The 27,522-nt window shown below is 31.1% G+C and overlaps 5 protein-coding genes across 15 annotated transcripts in view; 2 read left to right on the top strand and 3 right to left on the bottom strand.

Annotated features, from left to right (window-relative positions):
* The window catches only part of babo (TGF-beta receptor type-1 babo), a 68,128-nt gene extending 56,221 nt beyond the window's left edge, over window positions 1–11,907 (bottom strand). For 5 of the 7 annotated variants that reach the window (XM_069130895.1, XM_069130916.1, XM_069130865.1 and 2 more), the window contains exon 1: window positions 10,704–11,907. In XM_069130895.1, the coding sequence (XP_068986996.1) occupies window positions 10,704–10,788 (85 nt within the window). In that variant the 5' untranslated portion in view covers window positions 10,789–11,907. The remainder of the gene's footprint in view (window positions 1–10,703) is intronic. The other 2 variants (XM_069130876.1, XM_069130924.1) reach the window with 2 other exon arrangements.
* An 816-nt stretch (window positions 11,908–12,723) lies between these two features.
* On the bottom strand, window positions 12,724–18,631 carry sgl (UDP-glucose 6-dehydrogenase sgl). Of its 2 annotated transcripts, none has more exons than XM_069130956.1 (6): window positions 18,321–18,631; window positions 16,680–17,162; window positions 14,994–15,191; window positions 14,287–14,733; window positions 14,046–14,201; window positions 12,724–13,976 (listed from the first exon to the last, which is right to left on the bottom strand). In XM_069130956.1, the coding sequence occupies exons 2-6, from the start codon at window positions 17,139–17,141 to the stop codon at window positions 13,800–13,802; spliced, it is 1,440 nt and encodes a 479-aa protein (XP_068987057.1). In that variant the 5' UTR covers window positions 17,142–17,162; window positions 18,321–18,631; the 3' UTR covers window positions 12,724–13,799. The 2 variants fall into 2 exon arrangements, with proteins under 2 accessions (XP_068987057.1, XP_068987046.1); XM_069130945.1 differs by having other exon boundaries at window positions 18,326–18,630.
* A 319-nt stretch (window positions 18,632–18,950) lies between these two features.
* RpL7A (ribosomal protein L7A) lies at window positions 18,951–20,917 on the top strand. The gene is made up of 6 exons (XM_069130994.1): window positions 18,951–19,107; window positions 19,452–19,566; window positions 19,678–19,827; window positions 19,924–20,144; window positions 20,353–20,475; window positions 20,677–20,917. The coding sequence occupies exons 1-6, from the start codon at window positions 19,093–19,095 to the stop codon at window positions 20,857–20,859; spliced, it is 807 nt and encodes a 268-aa protein (XP_068987095.1). The 5' UTR covers window positions 18,951–19,092; the 3' UTR covers window positions 20,860–20,917.
* A 214-nt stretch (window positions 20,918–21,131) lies between these two features.
* Window positions 21,132–24,978, bottom strand: Vps53 (vacuolar protein sorting 53). Of its 2 annotated transcripts, none has more exons than XM_069130843.1 (13): window positions 24,612–24,978; window positions 24,051–24,451; window positions 23,840–23,960; window positions 23,628–23,764; window positions 23,120–23,552; window positions 22,691–23,037; window positions 22,467–22,619; window positions 22,263–22,388; window positions 22,103–22,181; window positions 21,882–22,030; window positions 21,648–21,813; window positions 21,392–21,538; window positions 21,132–21,324 (listed from the first exon to the last, which is right to left on the bottom strand). In XM_069130843.1, exons 1-13 carry the CDS (start codon window positions 24,696–24,698, stop codon window positions 21,163–21,165), a joined length of 2,508 nt encoding a protein of 835 aa, XP_068986944.1. In that variant the 5' UTR covers window positions 24,699–24,978; the 3' UTR covers window positions 21,132–21,162. The 2 variants fall into 2 exon arrangements, with proteins under 2 accessions (XP_068986944.1, XP_068986955.1); XM_069130854.1 differs by having other exon boundaries at window positions 24,537–24,660.
* Window positions 24,979–25,609: 631 nt separating this feature from the next.
* The window catches only part of LOC138188833 (cell adhesion molecule 1), a 43,760-nt gene continuing 41,847 nt past the window's right edge, over window positions 25,610–27,522 (top strand). For all 3 annotated transcript variants that reach the window (XR_011175712.1, XM_069130976.1, XM_069130987.1), the window contains exon 1: window positions 25,610–25,830. Coding sequence is in view for 2 of the 3 variants with exons in the window: in XM_069130976.1 (XP_068987077.1) it covers window positions 25,764–25,830 (67 nt within the window). In the remaining variant the exon portion in view is untranslated. The remainder of the gene's footprint in view (window positions 25,831–27,522) is intronic.

Here is a 27,522-nt window from a genome sequence, read left to right as displayed (position 1 = left end):
AAATGTCACTAGAAAATAAAGCCTACTTTGATTTCGTAACAGTAATGTTGCGACAGCGAGTCCAATGTCACAACAATGCGACATGTAGTTTTCATGACGACAAAAGTCGTAACATTTAGTATCATGACCGTAAAAGTCACGATTTACTGTCACGTGAAAACATACCTTAAACAGCTAGTATATAGTGTACATATTTATACATATAGTCCAATAAATTCAACTATGTACTTATAGTGCATACGTATATATTAAGACCAGATGGAAAGAAATGGTCATAATATATAAGTCTTGGATGAATAAATACTATGTATATTTAGAATTTTTCTTTATTCTTCCCTTTGGAGTTTAAAAATTATTTAGAAAAATTATCCGAGACAATGTTTTCGTTAAAAAATTGCTCAAAAATTGATTGGAAAAATAAACAACTCGTAGACGAGAGATCGACAGAATAGGAAGAGTGTAACAAATGTTCATATTTTAATAAATAACAACAATTTTTCTTGCTAGTGATAAAACGAATAAATTATAAACAAATTCTGCTTATTTGTTTCAAGTAGCAAGACGAGTTCTGACACTTGTCTAAACTCTAAAGTCGAAGCTTCTGCGTCTGTGCCTCGCTTAATTAACTCATACAAAACCCATTTGTCCATTTCCCTTACTTTTCCAATTTAAGTCAAATGACGAATAATAGTAAAATGACTTACATTCATTTCGAACGCTATTTCTCCTGTTGTTTCTCCATTTCTCATGTCATTATCAATCTTTTAAAATATTACCTATTGTGTATAGATGTCAATGACCTTTCTTTCTCCTGATTCATTTTCTATCCAAAAAATTCTGTTTTGAATCTTGCGTACCAACGTTACGAGTTACTTCAAATATAATTTTCAGTAATTTTTGCAATATTTTCTTCAAATTTCGACTCGTATAAGGAAATCACACGAACAGGTATTCTGATTATTCGTGACCAATGCCAAATTTATTATAAATCTTAACATTGAATGTACGTGATTTATAAAAAATTTCTTTTCTTTTACTTGGTTGATAATTGAAATATTTAGAGACCATACTGATCGATTCCATAAACTGAAAACTTTAACAACATCACAAATATTTTTTTATATTTACTTGGAATCTACGTTTGCTTATGTTAAGCAAATAATTAAGTACGTCAGTTGTAGTTTTTTTGAGTTTTAGCACTAATTATGTACCCAGTGCTCTCTTGCACAATAATCTACCAACTAATAACATTAGTAAATTAATAAGTTATAGATTGTAGATTGTAGAATTTTACATCGAATAGAAGCATCAGATAATTTGTAAAATTTAATTTTGCTCATTATCATTCTTTTTACTGTTAAACAAGAAAATTTATTAGTGTCAGTTTCTAAATTTCACTAATAATATCACTTTAATATTAATTTTAATTTAATTAATTAATTAATTTAATATTACTTTAATATACTTTAATATTGTAAAAAGGATTCAGGTAACACATAAAATTGAAAAATTGTCGAAATTTACGAAAGGTGATGTGTCTACTAATTTTCGAAGGACTATACTATTTGAAATATCATTTTACGAGATTTGAAATTTGAATCGAATCGAGACTTCTATATATATATATATATATATATATATATATATATATATATAGTAACTGCCAAAGATCTCTCTGACCAAATATAGATTTATTTCAATGTACATATCTAACTTATACATTAATAAAATTCTTCTTCTGTTCGCAGTACGTATTGTATTGTATTTTATAAAATGTTTTACACTGTACACGTTACATCGCGATAAATTTCCATTTCTCGAAATTCTTTATTTTTATTTCCATGAAAATTTTTTTATCGTAACGATGCGATGCAGTAAAATTGCACTTTAGTTGAAAACTTGTAGTACTATACCATATCTGATAATACGCAAACAAATCATTAAATCAATCAATCGATCAAATATTTCTTTAAACTTAAAATAACTAAAACGAAACGTCTAAATATGACTGAATGCGACATTTATTATGCAGAAAGCTCACAGTAGACCATAGAAAAATAGGCAAACAGGGAAACAATGAGAGAGAGCACAGAAAAGGAATATGTCGTAATCTCGCCATAAGTTATCATTAACATCGAATACAAGGCAGGTAGCTAGCTAAGACATCGATCGAGCAATTTCTTCAAGATATTTTCTATCAATTAAATACTTCCCGGAAATCATCTCTAAAGGAATTGTTAAGTGACCAATAACCCTGTAACGTGACCGTTCACTATGTAATTTATCCGATAACGCAGATTCGTGATTGGTCGCGTAGCGATCGCGCGATTTGTATTTAGACCTAATTTACTATTCAACAATACGGTTGCGTAGAATGTATTCTCGAGAGAATTTTGCATTCTATAGGCCGGATTCACGCGTGAATGTGTATGGGTATGTGTGTGCGAGCGTGTGTGTGTGCGAGCGTGTGTGTGTGCGAGCGTGTGTGTGTGCGAGCGTGCGAGCGTGCGTGCGTGCGAGCGTGCGTGCGTGCGTGCGAGCGTGCGTGCGTGCGTGCGTGTGTGTGTGTGCGTGTGTGTGTGTGCGTGTGTGTGTGTGTGTGGCGCGCGTGCGTGTGCGTGCGTGCGTGTGCGTGCGTGCGTGTGTGTGTGTGTGTGTGCGTGCGTGTGTGTGTGTGTGTGTGTGTGTGCGTGCGCGCGCGCGCGTGCGTGTGTGTGTGTGTGTGTGTGATAGTAATAATATATATATATGCAAAACAAACGACTCTTTTTTACATAGTAATGTGTTACTTGATTGGAATGATGTTCGTATAATAACCAATCAGCTGATTCACGTCTTTCATCATCTTTTTTCTCTTTTCGTACATCCTTCTTTTTATACATACATATTTCTTCATCTACCTTTATACGATTACGCAATTATTGTGGGAAATAATGAAGAATGTTTATACATTGAAACTTATTCCACGTGTACATTATAAGTAGAGAGCGATAAAGATAAATCACGGCGTTTTCTGTTGATCGATGAAAGAATATAGTGACGAGTATTTTATATATACGTAAATAAGGAAATGATCGTAAATTCAACAGATTTTCTATTGTGAAACGTTTTATTTCTATAATATAGAATTTGAAAATATACATCTTATACTTCGAAGTATTATAAATACAAAAAGGCTTACAAATAAAGCTACAAATATGAAATATGTTTTAATATAAATCGGGAAATGGTTATTGTATTGCAATTAGTCTCTGACCGTGTTATGAAACGTTTTAGTTTTATAATATAGGATTTGAGAATGCATTTCTTATATTTTGAAGTATTATAAATGTAATCGTCTTTCAAATTCTTATTATAAGTAATAGTTATAAGATAAATTAAATTTGATATAAGAACTTTTCCTATTTATGTATGTAGGTACATATATGCTATTGTACACTATTGCTCAAACATATGTAGACACTTGTTTATTTTTGGTAGGATATAATTTACAAAATTAAGAATAGAAAGGTCCAGAACAATTTTATCTCTTATTCGAGTTATCAAACTGTAAATATCAAAAATTTCTGAATAGTTTCGTTGTTTAGAAAGAGTTTTCATGATTCTCACCTTGTTTAATACTTAGTACATAAGATAAGAGAAGAGTCTTCCAAATCCGTAGCGAGACTGTTATGATTAATTCTAGCAATAATTAACCACTTAATAATTTGAGGAATCGTGTATTTAATTTTAATATAGCATTAATAATGTTTGAAATGGAAAATTTAAATTTAGTATGATATAACGTAATTTGTTGATTCCTTAAAAATCTTGTTATCTTTTCAGTATTTACTAATAATAAGTATCTTAAGATCTCTTAATCATTAGTTTCCCATTAATTCATATATTTAGCAACATTCATATACATGTACTGTTAATACAAATCGACCAAAGTATCCACATATAATACTCATGAGCAGTATATATCCGTTCCTCTTATATCAAAACCATAAATATGCGATTCAATGGATTATACAAATTCATAGGCGAACGTAAAATAATCAAATAATTCTGGAAATTATGAGTCGAGTTTAAAGTATAACCATAATCTAAAAACAAAGGAAGAGGACATTTAGCTCTGCTTTCCTTTTTTACTGATATAGTAGAAATTCGCACATTCATGCTATCGATCATGTATTGGCATAAGGAATTCCATATAATATCTTTCATGTTTTATGATTCTAAACAAGTTAATTTTTACACGAAGAAAGTTTATATAAAATCTCAATTTTTTCCTAGTATACAATAGAATGGTTTTTTGAACTTGTTTAGCACGAACGAAAGTCGATAATCGAGTGAATGAAAGTTATTCACAACGGATGGATCTTTGGTGAAAGTTATGTACCAGTACCACTGAATACACAATAGCTTCACGTTCCAGATGTTTGATCAGGAAAATTTTTTAATTACTTTAAACTGCATAACTTTAGAGATATTTAGAGCGTTATATTATTTTTCGAATGAATATATTTAATACACTTTTAATACACTTTATTCGTAAATCAAATTTCATTATATCACGTAACACAACATAAAGTAACAGTAAAAACACTTTATAATTTAACATTAAATAAAAAAAACTTTAAAGAACGCAACTAATGTAAATAGAGATTAGAAATATAATATTAATGCAACCTATGCAAAATGAAATAGACAATAATAAGAAGAAGAACATTTTACAATTTACATTTTACAATTTAGTTTTAAATAATGATTAAAAAGACATTACAGTAAATTATATACTTATAAAACTATATCATAGAGTAAAATAAATTTTTATTCGTCATATTCTTATCGTATTAATATACTTTTAATAAAAGAGAGTATTCTAAGAAAAGAAATAAATGGGAAAATTTAATGTAAAACACAGTGAAGAATCGAAACATGTAAAATGGGCGATATAAAATATTTGTCATAATTCAATCCATTTTGAAATAGAGTTCTATTCTACAGACGTGAGAATCTTTTGGCAGTGACCTTGTCCACAAACTTTTCCATTTAATTTATGAATTGTAACAAGCTTCAGATATAGCAGAGAACATGCTGGTATTGCTATAAAAGCAGCGAGGCAAATGAATAACTGTATGTAATATTATCGGTATTTTTTTAAAAGCTATCTACAAAAGATTAAGATTTCAATAAAAGCATTATGTAATCAACTGTGTTTAAAATTTTCTATTTGAAAGAACAAATATTTTCTCACGCTTTTCATCACAAATTAGTTAAATAATTAGTTTTCTCAAGGATTATTTATAGAATTTGATCAGCCATAATCACACATCAATAGTAATTTTTAATCAAGATTATACTAGATTATATCAGATTATAAACGAACTATCGATTTTTATAATTGTCATTTAAATTTAAAAGTGAAAACAATAATAATCAAATTTAAAAACAATTAATACGTATTAATCGTAAACAAACTAGCTATCAATCTTAAACATTGTCAGTTAAACTTAAAAACAATAATCACTGAATTTTTAAAACCGCTGAATAACTAAACTCCTTACATAAACAAACTAGTGCTCAATCTGGCGTTCTTTATTGTAAATTGAAATAATTAAATTGCACGCTTTACTTTATAATACCCAAGGCTAAATTGTAATATTGGGATGGCAACTAAATGATAGCGGATTTTGTCATTAGGTGGTAATCACTTAGTTGCCAACATCAGCATCGATGCAACATAAATACAATAGACAAACACTTTTATCAAGCTCCTGGATATTTCTATATACTATTCACTTCTGATATTTAAAAAAAAGTTGAATGCCTATGTTACATTTACGTTACGTTAAATAAAACTTCGTAAAAATAATAAATTTTGAATTTCTAACAAATGATTATTAACGAGTTTGCAATTTTAGTTACTTAAAAATGAACACTTGCTACAAAACATAAGAGGTGCACAATACCTCATTTTATTAATTCCAACTTACTTCATGTGATTTCTTTGTTAATACCTTAGATATCGTTTTCTATTTTAGAAATAATTTCGTGGACCAGGAACTAAGATGAGCAAGTGAGACTTGTGCTAGATGCTTTTTTCTCAATAGAATGAAGTCGATTGAAGTAAAATAAATATAAATGATAAATATGACTATTATAAAATATACATAAAAAGTAAAAATTAGTAAATAACTTCAATTTCATTCACTGAGCATGGGTTATAGGGTAAATTTTGTAGTTGTGACATGGCAAGGGACTGAGAATTTCACGTATAAGAGGTCATTTTTGGATATAAATAAATTAAATTTTTCAGAATTTCCCCTATGAAGTTACAGTTATTATTTTTCTCTGTCATGCAAATATACTACTGTAAATATACTGTAAATATACTATCTAACGTTTTCAAGAGTGTTAAAAACTGAGATACACAAAAAATTTCCACTTTGTAGAATCAATTGGTATGCAATTCATCCTCGCATTTTAGAATGTAGTTTAGTTAGAAATAATATTAAGTCTTTGATATCTCATAAATAGTGAACTATATATATAGTAATTATTATAAAAATTAGTATTACAAATTCACTATTTATGAGATATCAAAGGCTTAATATTATTTCTATTACATAGAATATTATATATGCATAATTAAAAGCATTGCTGATAATTTATAAAAAAAAATAGGAAACACGACTATGACTAAAAGAATAATAAAAAATTATATATGTATGTATGTACACGTACAGTAAGGATCGGGATACCGCAAGAAAAAGAAAATAAACAAAGAAACTTTGAAAATAATCTAATCACGATATGCTAAAGTATAAAGTATCGAAGACTGCCACCTTTTTCCGTTACGTTGACTGTATGATCGCGCAGCACCTAGCCACGATTTAACCGTCGCGTCAACTCGCACTTCAAAGATACTTTGTCTCATCGCGGTTACTAATTTCTACATACAAATGTCTGTATAAAACATAAGACATATAACAAAGATAAAGGAAACGTTAGTAACACATACAATGATGAGAAAAACTAAACACAATTTATAAAATTTTCAATATTACATAACATTACAATATTACAAATTACAACCAATGGAGTGACATAAAAATCAACATCACGCCATCTTTCGAAGGCTGACGAACCTTTTTTTACAAAGATACTGCAACACTATACAAGGTATATATGTTTATTTCTACACGCTGTTTATGTTGCTTTTATAATGTGCGTATGATTAATATTATTAATTCAATATTATTGATATTAATAATATTTATCCTATTGAGGCTGGCCATTTCGAAATGTGCTAATCGAAATAAAATAATTTTTAACGATAATATTTCCCATAATTAAATCGTCATTTCAAGGTTCAGGATCATTTCACAGTCATAGTAAAGTAGGTCGTTGAACTCGTCTTAACATCGGCTACAACGGTACAAAGTAAAAAAACATGGTGTCATTTTATATGTAGTATCAATGTCAAGATGACCTTAACTTCTTCTCACAAAAGCAATTTTTTTGAAATTTCTTAGCCGATTTTATCCAAAATTTCTAGCCGATTGAAAGCTGATTAACTTTTATTCGTAACATATGTATCTTCGTCAAATTATCGGAAGTACCTGAAAATCATGGCGGTATGACGTTACATGGTACAACCTGTAGATTCTATCAAAAATTGTACAACGCTTTAATTTTAATCAAAAATGAAATAAAAATAAAACACGTTACGCTGTAATACTCCGTAATATTCTATTATATGCAGTAAATTCAGTAAAATACAATATCAATATATAATTCTGTTAGGTTAAATATAGATTTTATAACACTTTATAATACAATCTTGTTCTATTCCATAAAAACGTAATGAAAACCACAAAAAAAAACAAAAATCATACATGTATAATTATACTATGTACATATAGTAAAATAAGTAAAGTTGAGTATCTACATAAAATTTTAGTATACATATTCAATACACACAGATTGTATCAGAAATATAGAGACACAACAGAACCACCACATAGACATGTATTCGCATAGATGCTAGATATTTCACCGTCAGTGTACGTAAATAAAAGTTCTGAATTTAACAAGTACATGCATTAGTTTTATTTGAAAAAGTCGGAAAACATATCAGCTTGCAAAACCTCCCAATTTCAAAGTTCAAATGTCACAATTTTAAAGTGTCACATTGCAAAATAAAAATTACTATTTATCAAATTGACACAGTGAATTGATACAATTATATACAATGAAAATTATCAAATAAAAATTGCAGAGTCTCTTAACTTCAAATATTACACCGATGCGATTCAAATTATTTGCAAAGTTACCGATGAAAATATCGGAACGATGTATCCTGAAATATATATTCTTCTGTTGTAAGAGGCAGCAATTTCTTCGAGACGAGTGTAAATGGTATCGAAGGAAGGTCAACAAGACACCGAAAGAGGCAAAAACAAAATGAGATTGATCGTAAAATATCTTAATTAACTATCAACGAAACGTGGCGCTAAAAGGCCGTGCTCTGACTATAAGGATGTGTTTATAATAATAATAAATTCATAGCATACGTAGCTGGTAAGTCGAGGTAGCACGACGAAGCAAGCAACATTGGAAAATCAATCATTTGCATACACATTGCACGCACAATTTACCCGAATGATTACGTATCTCGCGAAGACGATTGGATTTCAAAATCACGAGATACCGCTTATCGACGTCTTCGTTATGAAAATAACTACCATGTAATAAAAGTAATTACTGTACCGCGATTTTGAAACCAAGTTTCCATCTTGGTAAGGTTTCTACATAACAAAAATAGCGAATATTTTTTCTTGTACGTGTAATTCAAATATTTAACAATTTAACTATGAGAGACGAATTAATTTATTAATTTGTAGAGGCCTTTGGTCTTTTCAATAAATTTTTCATTCAGTTAATACATGTATATTTATCAGTGGATTCCTTAATTTTTTAGTTTGAATTAAGTTTAGTTTCAGCTGCCGTTATTTATATAGGACTTTAAGATGAAATATGTTACTGAGAATATGTGAGAACTTATACATATGTAGGCATATAATAATTTAGATCTTTTTTTACTGCCCTTTTAAAGAATTATCTACATAAAAAGTACGATTATATATGATATATGTATTATATTTACACAAATTTGGTTAAAACCAAGAATTCTTTAACTTTGTACTATCATATAATACACTATCATATTTTTAGTGTATTGCATTGTCAATTGTGTTTTATATCTTCCACGATGAAATAGTATCTACATATCATTGCTAACATTATAACATAATAATTCTTTTGTACTTAAATTTCATTCTAATTCACTTTTACAACCTCTAATACATTTCATCACAAAATTGAATGCTACAATTCGATAGTTTACATTGTTTAAGTTATAACAATAACAAATGTTTATAAAATTATTATTTTAACATTTCGAGAAACATTGTTACAATTTGTTCAGTTTCAATACGTCTACATTGCATTTTATCAATATTTTCAACTATACTGATCTTTAGTTAAATTAAATCGTACTACACATAACATAGTATTATTTCTGTTTGTATTCTAATTTGTCATTTAAGTAACTAATTTATCGGTTCGACTATCTGATTCAGATTGAAAAAAATATTTTTCAAAGACATAAAAATGATGTAACAATTACAAATAATGAATGTAAAAATCAAGGTACAATGTGTATCTAACATAACAAGCAATATCATTCATAGAATGACTGTAAATATTATTCAGATTTTCTTTGTGCTTTTACGTAAACATATATAGAATACATTATACCTGAGGCCTGAATGAAATAGGTTAGTAATAATTTTATAACAGAACACTACTTTATAGTGGCAAAAAAGGAGTTACCACATAAATTGTGCGTGAAACAGGGAGTTTATATTCATACAGTTTGTGCCGATGAAACATATACCCTTCCGCATACTCGACGAGCCTCGGTACAACAAGATTAATTCGGCCCTTCTGTATTCGCGCATGATGCCGCGTTGCTTACGGCTTACGCAACGTTACGTAGTCCGGAAAGTAAAAAAAAAAAAAAAAAGAAAAGAGGGGAAGAGCAGGAAGAACGGTCGGGTAGAAGTCGGAAAGAAGAGAAGAATGAGAAACAGGTAGAAACGGATGCACAAATGAAATTAGGGAGGAAGAGATCGACTCGAGAAAGGATCATACAATACATATACTACGTATGTACAATGACTAGAAAAAGTATCGGAACATGCCCTTATATTCAAGTGAAGCCTTTTCTTATCAAGTTCTACAGTTTTTCGTTAAATGTTTGTTCATCAAAAAGTTGTCAAATGACAAACTGATTTTACTCCACATTTTGCCAGCTTCACCATCTCATTATCTAATTTCATGATTAACTTTCAGTTCGCGAGAAACAAATGTCTTATTTCAACAAATTTATTTATTGTATATGGTATAAGCTATAAACAATAGCAAATTTTAAAAATATTATCTGTAACATCAGCATCATTTTTCTGCATATTTAAATTTGCGGAAAGATTTATATGATACGAAAATTAATATATCTGGATCTAAGTAATTAGTATGTATATGCTGTAGTAGTTTTTGTAACCGCCGTAAAAGAAAGAAGCAACGAGAAATAGGAAGACAGAACGAATGAGAGAGAAACTAAACTGACGGGCAATGGAAGCATTACATACCGTCCACAATGCATGACGTGTGGAATAAACAGAGGAGCGCCAGAGCGAGAAAGCTCGCTATGCCGCCGTCGCACGCGCCTCTCATCTTCCCTCGAGTTTTCCTTGTGATCGTTGGTAGTGGATGTGGTGGTGGTTGTGGTGGTGATGATGGTGATGGTGATGGTGGTGGTGATGGTGATAGTGATAGCGATAGCGATAGCGATAGTGACAGTGATAGTGATAGTGATGGTGGCGGTCGTCGTCGTCGTCGTCGTCGTCGTCGTAGTCGTCGTAGTCGTCGTCGTCGTCGTCGTCGTCGTCGTCGTCGTTGTTGTCCTCGTCGTTGTTCTCGTCGTCCACGGCCTCGCTATCCTCTCGCGAAAAAACAAATTTTCGCGAAAGCAGCCGCAGCTCAATGGCGACGACAGCAAACGGCGACACGAGGATCGCGGTCGACGTAGCCACGGCGGTATCTTGATACCCAGAATATCATCTTCTTGTCGACGTGGGGCTAAGGCCAAGTTCCCCGTCGACGGAACACTTGTCACCGTTGATCGCTTCTCGCTCTCATACGAGCACACACGCGTACACAAACTGAATGCACAGTGGTTCTTCGTTACTCGGCTCTCGTGTTATTTTTCCTTCGTTCTTCCTCACGTCTCACTCTCATCTCGTAACTCGTGGTATTCGCGCTAACAAGGTCCCTCCTTTTTTTTTCTTAACCTCTCCCACTCTCTCTCTCTCTTGTGTTTTTCGTTCACCGCGCCGATGATCGAACACCAACTCCACACACTTTACACTGCGAACAATCGACAATAAAACGAAAGGTTACTTTTTTTTCGTAATGTGTTCAAGCGCTTCACGCCAAGAACCTCGTTGCCTCTCATCGTCTACATCGCGCAAGGCAAGCCGCCATTTTCCTACTGTACTGATAGGCCCGGCCTATTATCCCTGTTGGCCAACAGAGAGAGAGAAGCTTGCACCGACAAAGAAAAAACCAACAACGAACGTAATGATTCACTGACAATTCGATGAATGGTTCGATCTCGCGCGAATCACGCGACACCAACTCTTTGACATCATCGTCCGGCTTGTAAACGTAACCTCCAGACAACTGTCACGCGGACCACTTACGAATTTTCACGGCGAGACTGAGACACACAACGACTCGTGCTGTTGCTACTGCTTACTGCTGCCGCTACTGCTGCTGCCTCTGCTTCTGCAACCAGTAGTTCGTTCAGCGGCGCCATCGCTCTTCCAAATCAGGGCCGTAAATATCAACATCGACATCACCGCGAATTTCAAGGATTTTTGTTAATTACTCATATCACTTCATTCGGAATTTCGTATATCGATTACGGAATTAATTTGATGATAAATTATCAATTTGCAAAAAATTGACAAGTTTAATGATATAATTCCTTCAACGATATTCAAGTTATTATATTTATACTTAATAATTTTATGTAGCAATAACACTTTGAAACCTATATATTTCTTACATAAAAATTAAATATGTGTATATATATATATATGATGATACTAGTAATAATTTTTGCATTAAAGAAAAATTTTTTACTTTTTGCAAATTAAAGTTTTCTTTTAATTGTCCTTCATTTCAGGGAGCAGAATGCTGAAATATTTGTTTGAAAATAGTATACAGTATTTCGCTTAAGGAATGTTAATGGAATATATATGTATGTATGTACTAAGTGTATTAATATATTAATGTAAACAATCAATAAGGACACTGAATTAGAAAACTTTCTGTTAACATTTATTTATAAATCTCGTGTATATAACCACAAAAGTAAATTATGTTGCTTGGAATAAATCAATATTAAATTATTTGTTTATACCAGTTTCCTGTAATTACATACAATGGAAATAGTTCTTGTAAAATTATCATGAATATTTTAACTTGCTAATCTTCTAAGACTCTTTTTTATAAATGGTATACATATTATACATTATACAAAACATTTTGATATCAAACATATATCAAATATATTTGACATATAATATAATATACCAAATATAACTAATATATAATATATAATATACCAAATATATAATATACCAAATATATAATTGATATTATTGCTTGCTTTTTTCATTCCTTCCTAATGTTACTACCACAAAAGAATATAATATTTTGAAACTAATATTTTCTCTACAATAAAGCAGAAAACAACTTTTATAACAATTTCATTGTAACATTAAAAGTAGTAGTACCATTAAGAACGAATTATTTACATTTGTAAAAATATCTAATAAGAGCGTAATATTTAAAATTAAATGGAAAACTATAGGAAAAGTTTTCCAAAAATGCAATAAATGAATATGGAAGTATGAAAAAATAGAATTACAATAATTCTCCACATAATGGAAAATACTAATACATCTTTTTAAGTTAAAATATTGGTAAGTATTGTACTGTATCCTATAATGTCATACTGTATCGCAATAAGTAATGTAATTAGTATCAAAAACTTCATACATCCGTGCTCGCTCGCGCAGTATTTGTTTTATATGCCTAACATATATTACACAAAAAGTAAAGGAATATTCTTTGTTTGTTTCTTTTAAAATAGGATTTTTCGCTATAGATCGTGTAAATGCCCACTTGTAAAAAGAATAAAGCTACAGTATTTACCATCATAATTATAATAATTGCAGATATCTACATATCAAATTATGTAAAAAGTATATATAAATGTTTGATGCAACTGACGTCGGTCACTACTACAAACAGTTACAATAAGTGATATATATTAGGTACATACTTGTTCTCAAAAAGGCGCATTTGCTTCCAACATTTATAATCTTAAATCTAAGCTCCATCAAAAATGCTCGATCTTTCAAAATTTTGTGAATCTACATTTTTTGTAAATTTGGAAAAATTGTAAGCTAATTTACTATTTCACAGAATCTGTAAAAGAGGAAAATACTTTAAGTAAAAGCAAATACTACTTTCTATGTCAAGATTATTCCGTGGAGGGTATAAAATCTAGCACATTTCGGAATTTACAAGATTCTAAACCCACTCGCGTGATAATTAAAATATTTATGAAATCAAATGAATTCGGTCTCATATGACAACCTGCATATATTTATTTATATTTGAGGTTGACTTCCCCATGCCCTTGAAAGTACGGTCCTCGTAATCCTTTTGCCAATAGTCTGTACGATAAAACCTATCTTTTGTAACCTATCGTGATCCAAAATTTTTCTTCCATCGAAAATATATGCAGGTTTCATCATGTTAATATAAATTCGTTTGTAATCCAGTTCCTAAAACAAATAATAAATCATAAAATAATCGTAAAACTATTTTTTAAAATAATTACAATTGTTACTTACTACAAACTCATCCCATTCGGTACAGAGTACTATAGCGTGTGTATCTTTCGTAACACTATAAGCGTCTTTGTAGATACTGATCCTGCTTTTTACGTATTCTGGATCATTAGTTACACTCGGATGTGTCAAATCCTCGATAATTTGACTCTCCTCGACCTTTATAAGAGAAAAAAGATACAAAACGCTTAGTAACTAATCAAATGTACATATTACAGATTACATTCTCATCGATGAGAATTACCTTGGGATCATATATATGAAGCATAGCACCCTCATCGAGTAGGGTCTTAGCAACATGAATGGCCGGTGACTCACGCGTGTCGCCGGTATTTTTCTTGAAGGCAAAGCCTAGCATAGAAATACTTTTGTCCGTGACGGTATTGAATAGAGACTCGATTACTTTCGCGGAGAACCTAGATTTCTGGTATTCATTCATGTCTATGACTTGTTGCCAATAGGCCGCCACCTCCGGTAAGTTTAGACATTCGCAAATATACACCAAATTAAGAATATCCTTTTGAAAGCACGAACCACCAAATCCAACCGATGCGTGAAGGAACTTCGATCCTATTCGAGAGTCAAGGCCAACAGCCCGTGCCACCTCAGACACGTCCGCGCCAGTCGCTTCACATACCGCCGATAAGGAATTTATGCTTGATATGCGTTGCGCCAAAAAGGCATTGGCGGCCTAAAATCACAATTAATTCAAATAATTACATAATGATTTTACGTATAAGCTCGACTACGTGCCGTAGCAACATGATATTTCAAATGTAAAACATGACGACGCAGCGTTGTCATTTATTTGACAAATAATGTTACCTCTCCGTCTTTAATATTATCAATGTATACATTGCGTTGAAATTAGTTAATTTCGCTAATTAGCATTTCGCAAACAGCAACGGTATCGTTTCGCCAATAAACCAATGTTTTATTTTCTGCTTTTACCAGCTTGGATAACTCCGAACTCCAAGTGTTCGTAGTTAAAATATTCTTCCTTGGAATCCAATGCTCGTAAACTTTGCATAATTCCTCGATGGCCGCCTGCCCTTCCGGTGAGTCCTCACCTCCGATCAAAACGCGATCTGCATTCACTAAATCCTCAATTGCGGTTCCCTCCGCCAAGAACTCCGGGTTTGATAAGATCTGAAGAAGAGATTACGTCTTTCCTGTTACTCCCCTCTTGCACGATTGCGATGAAACTAAGAACACGTGACAAATAATAGAAAGGCTGATTAGCTGAGAAAGAAAAAAGGTCATGAACGATACGTGGCAAATGAAAAGCAGTTCGAATAGAAATTCTTCTACACTTGAGCAGATACGAACTCATCAAGTATTAAATTAGGTAATTCCAAAGCCCGACAATTAATATGTATATTGATCATAGACGTAAGCAAGAATCAGAAATATTATTCATTGCATATCATCGAACGATTATTTCGAAATATTGTTGAAATGATAGATTGAACAGCTGTGGAATTAAATATTTATATAGGGCCGTACACAGCTGATAATTATCGATAGAGACATATCGAAGTTCTACATTTGGAAGATACATTATTCGGAATAATTAAAGAATCAGTTATTTGACTTTCTCGTTTGCAATAATATTTACTTTTAATCGTGACTTAATTTCGAAATTTATCCCTTATTATGTTTCTGAAATTTTAAACTAGCAAGTATATTTTAAGTATTTTAAAAGATATTTAAATTGCATTAGTATAGCCCATAAACAGAAAGGAAAAGAGATTAATCCACATGCACTAAAAGTTGTATCTGGCGAGCAGCGAGCCTAAAAATAGCTTCAAAGGATACAGTAAAATACTCTATTACAAGCAACAAGCGACTGTTCTAAACTTCCTTTGCCCTTGTTTTACTTCGATACTCAATCCAATAAACTACATATCTATCTGCTCGATCTTGGCTTCTGAGTACTTTTACACAAAGGAGTACAGGAAGCCAGCCACGTGGCATTCGACCCATTACTCTCTAGATTCTACACGACTTTAAAATCTAGAGAGAGCAACGAAAGGGAAACAAAGAAGTTCCAAAAAAAGGATTTATACTTCGATCAAAGTAATTAGCATTTTACAACTGCCTTGCACGATAATTTACCAACTAACAATATTCTGCTGAATTTGCAAGTCGTAGGTTATGAATTTCTCTTTTATAATTTCACGGTCTTAAGATATAGGACAATAAGACTATTTGTAATTTATAGAATTGATAAAATCTCGTTTGATTTATCACCAAAATTGTTAGGGTTATACAAGGAAATGTGTTAATAATTTGCAACTCATGCAGATGTTTATATAAGAAAATATATAAAATATTTGAAATAAAGTATTCATTATAATATTTGAAGGACGAAAGAAATCTCTATTTAGATTCCACTTTTTTAAATGCTTAAAGATATAAATTTGCATCAAGATTCCCAGTTTACTCAGGACTTGTAAAATTTCATTAACATTAGTTTCATTAAGTAAAAGAGTCTAGAACGCGAAATTAAACCATTTTTTACTTCTCCCATCAGCTTTTCTTACATAAAATTGTCTATTACGCAGTAAAAACATTCGATCAAGATTTCGCCAACATGGTTGATGCAGTCGTAAATTTCCGTAACAGAAATGTTACCTGATACGATACTCCTGGTTTATGATTGGCACGCAAAATATTCATGATACTCTCCGCTGCTCTGACTGGGACTGTGCTCTTCTCCACAACGATTTTGTCCCCGGTCGCAATTTCCGCGATCATTCTAGCTGCGTTCTCGACGTACTTCAAATCGGCTGCCCTTCCTTTCCCATTGCCAAATGTTTTTGTCGGCGTGTTGACCGAGATGAAAATTAAATCAGCCTCCTGGATCGCGGTTTCGATGTCCGTAGAAAAGAATAAATTTTTGAAGCGACATTTACGCACAACCTCATCGAGACCTGGTTCATAGATCGGAAGCTTTTCTGAGTTCCATTGTGCAATTCTTTCTTTACTCTTGTCCACTACAGTCACCTGAATCTCTGGGCACTTCAAGGCTATCACGCTACACGTCGGTCCACCTACATATCCGGCACCGATACCGCAAATCTTTCTGATAGTCATATCGATCGATTTATATCGTACCTATCAATCATTTAACTATTGCTAGTTATCTTCTTCGAAGAAAAATAATTTGTATAGTATAAAATAATATATAAAATAATATATATATATAAATAATATAAATAGTATATAATAATATAATAGTACATATAATATATAATAATAATATGGATTAATATATATATATAGCAATAATCATTAACTATCGCAACATTGCACATATCTTTATTTCTAATGAAGCAATTTTCTATCGGATTCTGCATTTTACTTTTACAGTACCAAATTTTGGAAGTCATATGAGAGTAGTATATACTACTAACTGATACGAAATTTGATACTAATCAATTATGTAATAAGTATGTGCTATAATAAAAACAATGATATGCAAATACTTTTTGTGACCACTTAAGTGTATTTACGTTTCATAGGTTCATAAAGTTTTTAGGGAATGATATCGAATTTTTATTTCGTAATGTTTATTTCATATGTACATTTACTGGAAAAATTATAGTTATTTAGTGCTAACTGACACTAAGAATTATAGCTGCAATATACTGTATTTACAATTACAACAGTAATTTATTATCGGCAAACATTTTTGCACCGACATTTGCAGACACCGAGATCTTCTAAATTAAGAAGTATGTTGATAATATTAATCTATAGTTAAATAAATCGAAATCAACCGAGATGTTTTTTCCCCGACATTCTTCTCTTATTAAACTGAAAATTGAAAGATTCTGTCGGAATATATATATATGTTCCGTTGATATTTACTGAAACGTAAATTTGATTGTTGTACGAGTTACAAAATTTGTATCATAATATAACAAAAAAAATTAATTTTAACATTTAGTTGCATTCTTTTTTCACAGACTATCCTCAACAGTAATTTAAGTACACATATTCATATCTTCACCGATTCAAGTAAAGTATGCTTTTCAATGAAAAATGTTGCGTACTGCTATAATTTAATTTGGATTTGATAGAATTAACGTTAAAGATGTATTTAACATGTTTTTGTCAGTAATCGCGAGCAGAATTCTGCATGACGACGTCAACATGCGATGCAAGTAGTGACCATAAAATCTATTGCTAGCTTTAAACAGATAGAATAGAAATCTTCAGTAATAACGTTTAAGATAATATAAAACAGTTATACTTAATGTATATACTAACATTACCTGTAATGGTCCAAAAAGTACACCCAAATAGAAAATGTGAGATTTCTCAGAGTCGACAGTGGGAGGGAAGGAAATGTCACGATAAGTCGGAAACTAACACTAATCATCCAGGTTACGTACTGTCACGAACACACTAATAAACGAAAGTTTTTCGAATACCAAGTATTAGCTTTCATGACAGGTGAGTATCTTAGACGGATTGTCGACACATTATGAACTTAGCACATCATAGCCGCTACGCGTCCTCCTTCAGAAAATAGTCCAGAGTGGAGGCGCCAAGATCGCACGCGCGAACCGTTGTTGCCATCGTCGCCACATTTTCGTCCCTAGTTTTAATTTGTTACCGCATCTTTCAGATATATAAACATATTTTGGAAAGAAAGCTTGTTCTCAAACTATATCTTAGGCGTAACGTTAATTGTTACGATTATGTTTCGTTAATATAATACGTTCTAAATCAATATACGCACAATTTCCGTGCTTCATATACATAGAATCTTAATGTATTCATATCCATAAATCTTACAATTATTCATCTCATATTTTCTATTTTTCTATTTGTATCTTTTCAATTTTTCTGAAACAATCATTGTGTTTCTTTTCTAGAAGCAAGTAATTAAAGTGGCGCTGTTGCATGCTTGTGGTGGCGCTGCTGCATGAACCTTTCTTTACGTTCTTGGCGGTCATACTTCGCGTTGTTCTAAGCAAAGTACAAACTTTTATATCCATTGTAATATAAAAGATCCATTAGGTTTTGTGTTAAAACGATGGTTCAGAAGAAGGTAAATTTACTAAATTGCTAAATAAGATTAATATTTCTAATAGTAATTAGTTACCGTTATGAATTATAGTGGTTCGATCTCAGCATGTTTTGGACATATGATGTTATAAATATATTTCTTTTATATAGATTTGTTTATCATATTTTATAAGCTATTGGAAATGATATTATTTATTATTGTAGAAGTATATAAATTTTTGGCATTTGCAAAAGTTATAATGTTTTAGTTTTTATAAGGTTAACTGCAACATTTTGCATGTACACATGATTTTGAACAATGATAATGAATGCATAATAATATTTATGATATAAATGATATTAATATATGCATTTACAACAATTTAGCCCAAGAAGAAAGTAGGAAAGAAGGTGGCTGCTGCACCTTTGGCAGTCAAGAAAGTTGAACCCAAAAAACAAACCAATCCTCTGTTTGAAAAACGTACTCGTAACTTTGGTATTGGTAAGTTGGACACATAACTTTAGATACACAAATTAATTATAATATATTATCATTAAATAACATACAATATAACATACATGACAACAAAATAATAAACAATCTATTATTTAGGACAGGATATTCAACCTGCTCGTGATCTTAGCCGCTTTGTGAAATGGCCCAAGTATATTCGTATTCAGCGACAGAGAGCTGTATTACAAAAAAGATTAAAAGTACCACCACCAATTAATCAATTTACACAAACATTGGATAAACAAACAGGTATATTTATTTTATATTTGTTACATGCTAGAAAATAAAACAGTTAGGAAAATTTAACAATTCATGGAGATCTATCATTAACCTTTCATGTTACAGCAACACAATTATTCAAAATGTTGGAAAAATATAGACCTGATTCAGTTCTTATGAAAAAATTGAAGCTGAGAGATAGAGCTGAACAAAAAGTTATAAAGAAAGAAGATGCACCAGTAAAGAAACCTAATGTGTTACGCAGTGGAACAAATACAGTCACTACACTCGTAGAACAGAAGAAAGCTCAGCTTGTGGTAATTGCCCATGATGTGGACCCAATTGAGGTATACTTCCTTGTCTCTTAAAGTACTATGCAAAGTATATTTAATTGTTCTATCACAATGATGTTAGAATTTCTTCACCTGAGAATAAATTCATATAATCAATCTTTTTCAAAGGATGAAACGTGACTCTGAGTAATACATAGTTGTAGTCATAAACTATTGATTACAATATTATTCTCTTTTATAGATATATTATTTTTTATCACAGGTTGTTCTATTTCTACCAGCTCTCTGTCGTAAAATGGGTGTACCTTATTGTATTGTGAAAGGTAAATCGCGATTGGGACTCCTTGTTAGGCGTAAAACCTGTACTGCACTAGCTTTGGTCCAGGTAAGGGTTTTCATCACAGCCAACTATTCTTACATAAAATATAATTAATAATTTATAGTATGATGAATTTAAATAGAGCCAATCCAATGATAATGTTAGTGATATAACTAAACAATATGTTATACTGATATAATTTTATTAGTATTAAGTATTATAATTTTAATGTACTTTATTTTCGGTAACGCACTATTTTTATTTCAGGTTGATTCCGGCGATAGAGCCAACTTCTCGAAATTGGTTGAAGCTATTAAGACAAACTTCAATGATAGATATGATGAAATCCGACGTCACTGGGGTGGTGGTCTTCTAGGCAGTAAATCTGCCGCTAGAATAGCTAAATTAGAGAAAGCTAAAGCGAAGGAACTTGCACAAAAGCAGGGTTAACACCTACCTGCTTACTGAATGTTGTTTATTAAGTACAACAATAAAATACAAAACCAAAGCTTCTGTTGTTCTATATAACACACAAGTCCTTTGATTAAGACGGAAAATTTAGAATCAAAATTATTAATTTAGGAAGATCAAATTTCATTATATAAAAACAATTTTTAATTTATTGAAACAAAGTGAAAGAATTATGCAAATTTAGTAATTATATAGTTACAATCATATTTAATTTATATATGTACATTAAAATATAATATATATATATATATATATATATATATAAGTTTTAGTATGAAACATTCATATTCTTTTTTTGATTAATTTTTCCAATCTTTTTATTCGCCCAGCTTCATGTTCTGGGCTATCTTGAATGATGTGACTCCTAGTGTCATGTGAAATATCTGTATTCTCAGGTTGCTTGAACTGTTCTAGTAATAGAACTTGTTCTGTTTTTTTCAAACCCTACGAATTATTGAGATTTTAATATGACTGTTAAGTATTCTAAATGTTTATAAAAAGATTAGTCTACCTTCATATCCAAAATTTTTTGAAATTCTGGCGCTTGCAAATCTGGTAGACGTATTCTGCATTGTTTTACAAACTCTTTTGGAGATTCTATTGGTGACATCACAATTTTGAGTATCATTTCCGCACTTGCCATGCCTTTTACTACTACCTGTTTATAGTGAAATATATGTTTTGATACAAATCAATATATCAAATTAATATATGCAAATTAATGTGTTAATTAATTTATAAAAAGTTAATATATCAAACGAAATTACTTTAGTATATGTCGCTGGTGCTTTCCTTTGAACTTGATATCCAGTTGATGGAAGGTCCAAAAGAGCAGTTTTCAACATATGTACGTCTAATAGTAATTGTTCAGCGCCCACGGTATTTAAAGGTTTGCACTTATACAATTGCTGTACTAATTTTACTATAAAAGAACTGCAAAGAAATACATTTTTCATTAACTTTCTTAGTAAAACAAATTCACTTTTTGTTTCAGTTTTTACCTGGCAAACTTGACACAGAGTTGAGTAAAATATTTTCTGCATGAAGACAACTTATCTCTGATAGTAGGTATTGTTTGTCGAAGGTGTGCCACAATAGTATTAACATAATTACTTTGGTCACCAACAACCTCTATGGCACTCCATTGAACCTAAAAAATATTTGCATATCAATAACGGTGAACAAAATCATACATATACCAAATATGAAACTGAATAAGTACCTTTGTCATTGCAGTTAATGCAGATTCACATGCAGACTCTAAATCTTGAACAAGTAGTTGTATACAATTCGATATAACACTGGAAAAGTTGTTATGAATAATATTAAAAAAATTAACTAAATATCGATAACCTGAAAAAGATATGTAAATAAGTATATACTTATGAAAAATATCTTGTTCCTGAGATAGATTAATCTTTTCTGAATAACATCTATCTGTTTTTTCTCTTAATTTTTCTTCCAATTGTTGTGTTGTTTCTAAGCAATATTCGGCCGTTGTTAGTATACTGAAAAATAACTTTGTGCAATTAATTTTTTTATAAATATTATGTTAATTACAATGCCACCAATTAGCAAATTTTTACCAGCATATACGCGATTGCTCTTCTTTGCTAAATCTCGTGCTTTCACCTTCCTTTAGAAAACTTTGAAAATTTTGTATAAAACCCGATGTTGATAGGTCTCGAAAATCACGTATACTACTCATACTGGTACCAATTCCTGTACCACCTCCAATTCTGTAATAAATTTTAATTATAAAAAGTCATAAATTTAATTAATTCAAATAAAAAGCGTGTACTCTACTTACTTAGGTAAATTATTTTGCAATATTTTAAGAGCATATTCTCGCAAATATTTTTGAAAAGTTTCAGCTAAACTCAACATGATCGAGCCAGTACTAAGTTGTGTACATTGCAACATGCACTTTTTATAAAATACAAACAGATCTGCGCAAGAGGATAACACACTACTAGGACCTTCAATACCATCAAAATCTTTTGCACCAGGTGGTTGTGTTTTAGAATCTGATATAAATTTATCCATTAGATCTGCCAGATTACGATCCAGACTTTCTATATAGATGTTTAAGTATGGTTCAAAACATTTTCCTATAAGATTTGAAAATGGTGATGGTTTTGGCTTTTCGTTTTGTACCTGTTATATAATACAATTGTTAGTATAAATGTTTAGTATAAATCTTAAGTAGAAGACAATTGTATACAAAATTTTTAAAAACCTGGTCATTTTGTTCAAACGGATTTCCTGGAACTTTATTATCAGTCGTGTCTGCAGTAGTAATCCTTTTATTTGTTATATCCACATTTTCCAAAGTAATACCACTAAATCTTTTTGTTAATAATGATTCAAAATTACTTGTTCTTTGAATTGCATAAAGTAATAGTTTTACATCTATTTCAGAACGTCTTTTATGCATTAACTTTGTAAGATCTTCTCTTGTAACATGACAAAATTGCACAGCAATTCGTTCAGAGATCTCCCAATCTTGCGGGAAGATTGTACCAAATTTTGACTCAAAATCAAGTAAATGCTTTTTTATCCATGCATAGCGTCGATCTATTTTATCTAACCATGCAAAATCTTGATTTTCATCAAAGAGATGTGCATATTCTTGTAATTGAATACCCACAAACCAAGTAAGTAGATCTTTCCTTGTAAAAAAGAATTAGTCATTACATTTGTGTTAAAACTATTTGAGTAACTAATCTTCTAATAAACATACTTACTTAACTTTAGGGTCCAATACGGATAACACTAAACAACCTTCTGTTAACTGACTAAAATACTTTGGATTTTGACCAGAAAATGCTTGTTTAAAATCTGCTGTAATTTGTTGAGCCAGTTCAATATGTATTTGGCGTACCTTTATTTCAAAATGTTAATAAACATTATATATATATTTTACTATTACTGCTATAAAAATTCATATATTACATACTTCATCAGACAATTGTTTCACTTGAGGTATATCCATGTAACTACTAAAATGTTGCATCACCTCCATCACTGCTTGCAATGGTAAAACAATTTCACCATATTGTTTCTTTTGCGTTAATACTCTAAAGTAACACGTAAATAACATTATAAAATAATAATCACTAAATTACATGTGTTAACCATACTTTTTTAAAAAAACTATTGTACATTACTTTAAAGTATCTACACCCTCTACGAGCATATGTAAATGATTTAAAGCTGTTATCGAGGCAGTGAGATTTCTTTTAGCAAAGTCCAGTTGTTTAATATCTCTTGTTATTTCCTTAACAACCTCTTCAGATTGTTCTGCTTTATCTTTGATATCTTTGATATGCACAAATAATTTTTTTATTACTTTCTGTGCATCTTCTAATGCTGCTTTCCCATCTTGACCTACATTTGTTTGTCCACGTACTACCGAACGAATTTCCTTGTCTATGTTACATATTTTCAATTCCATGTTATTTACGACATCGTCTATATTCGATAGAGATTGTTCGGTTGGGAATAATGAATTTATATAATCTACTACATTAAAGTTTGGTTGATCCAATGGATCTGTACTAGGTAAAACCTAAAAATTAAAAAATAACTTACTTAATATAAATTCATATAGATCATTAAAACAAGAAAAGAAAAAATAAATCGTAATACTTAACAAGATGAGAAAACGTTAACTGCTCATTAAGGATAAGAGTCAGTGTATATTTTGACAGTTATATGGTCAATCTAACCTGTTCGATTACATTCTGTACATTAGGTGGAAAGGTGTAAATAGTTGAATGTAAATCTTCTAATTCATCTTCCTCATGTCCTTCCATTTCTGTTTATGCTTCAATCTCAACTATACAACTCATACGTATTTCATTTTAAACGTATTTGTATGAGCATATGACAAGAAGATATATAAAATGTTTATACGAATACTTCAAACCCACAATATACAAGAGCAAAAAGGAATGAATTCTATACTATAAATGTCGCTCATTTGAATATTATTTTTACGCCTCACAATACAACAGTTAATTATTTTTGTCATAAGTTCAAACAGTAAGGAGCCATCTAATGAATTTTGCATATATGTATAAATTAACATTAACAGATTATTTTATGACATTTATCATTTATATTTAATGTATTACAACTTGTTGTAATAGCTTAGTATCTAAAGAAGTTAGAAATAATTAATATTTTTATCGCTATAAAAGTAAATATTCAATAAAAGAACACATTGAAATAAAAAAATGGCACTATTTAGGTGGTTTTCACAATATTTTTATTTATCTGTTAACACTTATTTCATTCCTAACATTTAAAAATTTGTACAGAATAATAAAATATTGATATTATGAATATTATATTCATACATATATGTATATACAAATTTATCTTTTTCTGTTTCTTTTAATCGAATCTTTCAATTATAAATATATTATACTATAAAAAATTATTAGGAAATATATACAAGTTATGTAGCATATTACTGTAAGTAATAATATTCTTTTCGCGATAGTAATTTATCTCTTTGTCGTAGCAACTGTGTTAATTAAAATTGACGGCTCCACCTTATCATGAAGGTACCAAAGCGTTATTCATTTCGGTTTACACTTCGCATCGTTTATTTCATGGCTAACCCATTAGCAAATCCAACGCTGAAGATCGCTCGATAAGCGAAAAGGCAGCGAGTCTCCGCTCTATGTTTTATATTCTATGGGAGTTGGTGAAACGATCGAAAAGCTTGGTCAGTTGTAGCGCCGACTCAGCTCGAAGTTGTGTAGTTTAAAGGCACATCACTGTACAAAATAGACGCACGTTTTTTCCGTATTAAGTAACGTAGAGAGCAGTAAGATTTTGCGTAGAGACAACGCGAGAAAATTCATACGAGGATGCCACGCATTCAGTCAGCATACTGGGGGAAATTCGTATTCGTATATATTTTACAATTATTTTCATGTAAGTTGTACGCAATCGTGAACACCCACCCGGCCAGTTCATTCTGTTCTTGATAGTGAAAATTACCGATTGTTTTTCTATCGAAATTTTTAGTGTTATATAATGTTTCAAACTGAAAAGGAACTCAATCATCGAAATCAAGTTTCCTATTTTGAGAAACTTACCCGATCGTTTTCGTTCTAAAACGTCTTATACGAAACATTCTAAGTCTTTTCAGAATTTGAATGGGAAAGTCATCTGTACTAGTGTTTCATTGACAGTATAAGAAAAACAAATAATCTAGTGAAATAAATGTACATCGATATACGTGACTTCATTTATGCAGAATATTATATATTTCGAATTTAGTCTAGACAATACGAATGTATTATCAGTGATTATGAGTGAAAAGATAATCAGAAGCAATTTTAACTACTTATACGTCTAATAAATTTGGCTAAAAAGAACTTATTGTTAATTAATGAAATATTATTAGTTAGAGATGCTATCGAATTACGAAGTGTATAGATGTGTTTACATTCTTCGCGGTTTTTTTTTAAATTTTTCGTCATATATGTAACGTGTCACACGTATTAAATATTTTTCTTCAATTATTTAAATTATTATAACATTTCGTTTACGATAAGGTGTATCCTAAAATTCATTACGGCAGTTTATAAATGGAATTCGCTTGACATTTGTCTACTCTTCCAATTGTAGGAAGACAGAAGCAGGATACAACAAGGAATCAAAAATGGCTCAGCATATGTTCAATCTCATTCAATCATTTCAACCAATAACAAAATGGCTATACTTATATCAAATTTTTTATTTACCTTAATATATTATAGATATATTTATCACTTTTCGCCTCAAAAATAATAATTACAGAAATAAAATAACTATGATCTTATATTATTATCAGGAAATATTGTTCAAATCTATTATATTGCTTTTTGCTGATTTACGATAATTCTCGTAGATTATCACTGAAAACTAGAATTAAAATTAAAATACGTGACGAATCATTGAACGGATTCTCGTTTCTGCCATTTGCTCGCTTTTTCTTCCCCTTCGTTTCACGGTACACACAGAGGCGTTCCGGAAGGACTCTCGAGCTGCGAACTGCGAACGTTGTACGGAAAAATTTATTTAAATCTGAAACGTGCTCGATCTAGGCTCGATCGTATATACTATAAAACAATTCCATTTTCGACGATTATTCATTGTTATATGCTGATTTTGAAATGTCTTAAAAATACCCGGAATAGCCTGCGCGCGTGTTAGTAACACGCGCTTTCAGTGATCGATACAGTAACACCTCCCAGCAACAGGGTACTGCCACAAGTAGTTATAGTCGACCGAAACCTCTCCATCCTTCCTTACGGTTACATTAAACCTTGCGTATTTTCCGCGATGTCTCCCTTTTCACTTATCTATTCTTTAAAAATTTCTCCTTGGCTAACCCATTATTATAATCTCGATCATTTACACGAGGTTCTAGACAAGCGACAATTGGATGAACGGAACGAAAAATTGACACGAATACGTTGGATCTACTTCTACAACGACCTAGATTTCACGAAGGAACTCGCTCGCATTACCAGACACTTGCCTTCCGGCACGCTAAATTGTATCGATTATCCAGTTATTAATTGTTGCCCGATGATGTAGCTCGGGGTAATTGTTACTCGACACATTAATAGCGAATCG

The sequence above is a fragment of the Bombus flavifrons genome, chromosome 2 (assembly GCF_040668555.2).
Source record: "Bombus flavifrons isolate JBK064 chromosome 2, iyBomFlav1_principal, whole genome shotgun sequence".
Lineage (NCBI taxonomy): Eukaryota > Metazoa > Arthropoda > Insecta > Hymenoptera > Apidae > Bombus > Bombus flavifrons.
This window is presented reverse-complemented; position numbering and strand designations above follow the sequence as displayed.

What these genes read in the sequence shown, in the direction of transcription:
- sgl (XM_069130956.1), bottom strand. Translation starts at nt 17,141, where the DNA reads ATGACTATCAGAAAGATTTGCGGTATCGGTGCCGGATATGTAGGTGGA. An exon ending in TTCATATATATGATCCCAAG is followed by an intron (nt 14,202 to 14,286) that starts GTAATTCTCATC and finishes TCTCTTATAAAG; the next exon opens with GTCGAGGAGAGTCAAATTAT. An exon ending in CCGAATGGGATGAGTTTGTA is followed by an intron (nt 13,977 to 14,045) that starts GTAAGTAACAAT and finishes TATTTGTTTTAG; the next exon opens with GAACTGGATTACAAACGAAT.
- RpL7A (XM_069130994.1), top strand. An exon ending in ATGATGTGGACCCAATTGAG is followed by an intron (nt 20,145 to 20,352) that starts GTATACTTCCTT and finishes TTTTTATCACAG; the next exon opens with GTTGTTCTATTTCTACCAGC. An exon ending in CTGCACTAGCTTTGGTCCAG is followed by an intron (nt 20,476 to 20,676) that starts GTAAGGGTTTTC and finishes TTTTTATTTCAG; the next exon opens with GTTGATTCCGGCGATAGAGC.
- Vps53 (XM_069130843.1), bottom strand. Translation starts at nt 24,698, where the DNA reads ATGGAAGGACATGAGGAAGATGAATTAGAAGATTTACATTCAACTATT. An exon ending in TTGCAAAATAATTTACCTAA is followed by an intron (nt 22,620 to 22,690) that starts GTAAGTAGAGTA and finishes AATTTATTACAG; the next exon opens with AATTGGAGGTGGTACAGGAA. An exon ending in CACCAGCGACATATACTAAA is followed by an intron (nt 21,539 to 21,647) that starts GTAATTTCGTTT and finishes CACTATAAACAG; the next exon opens with GTAGTAGTAAAAGGCATGGC.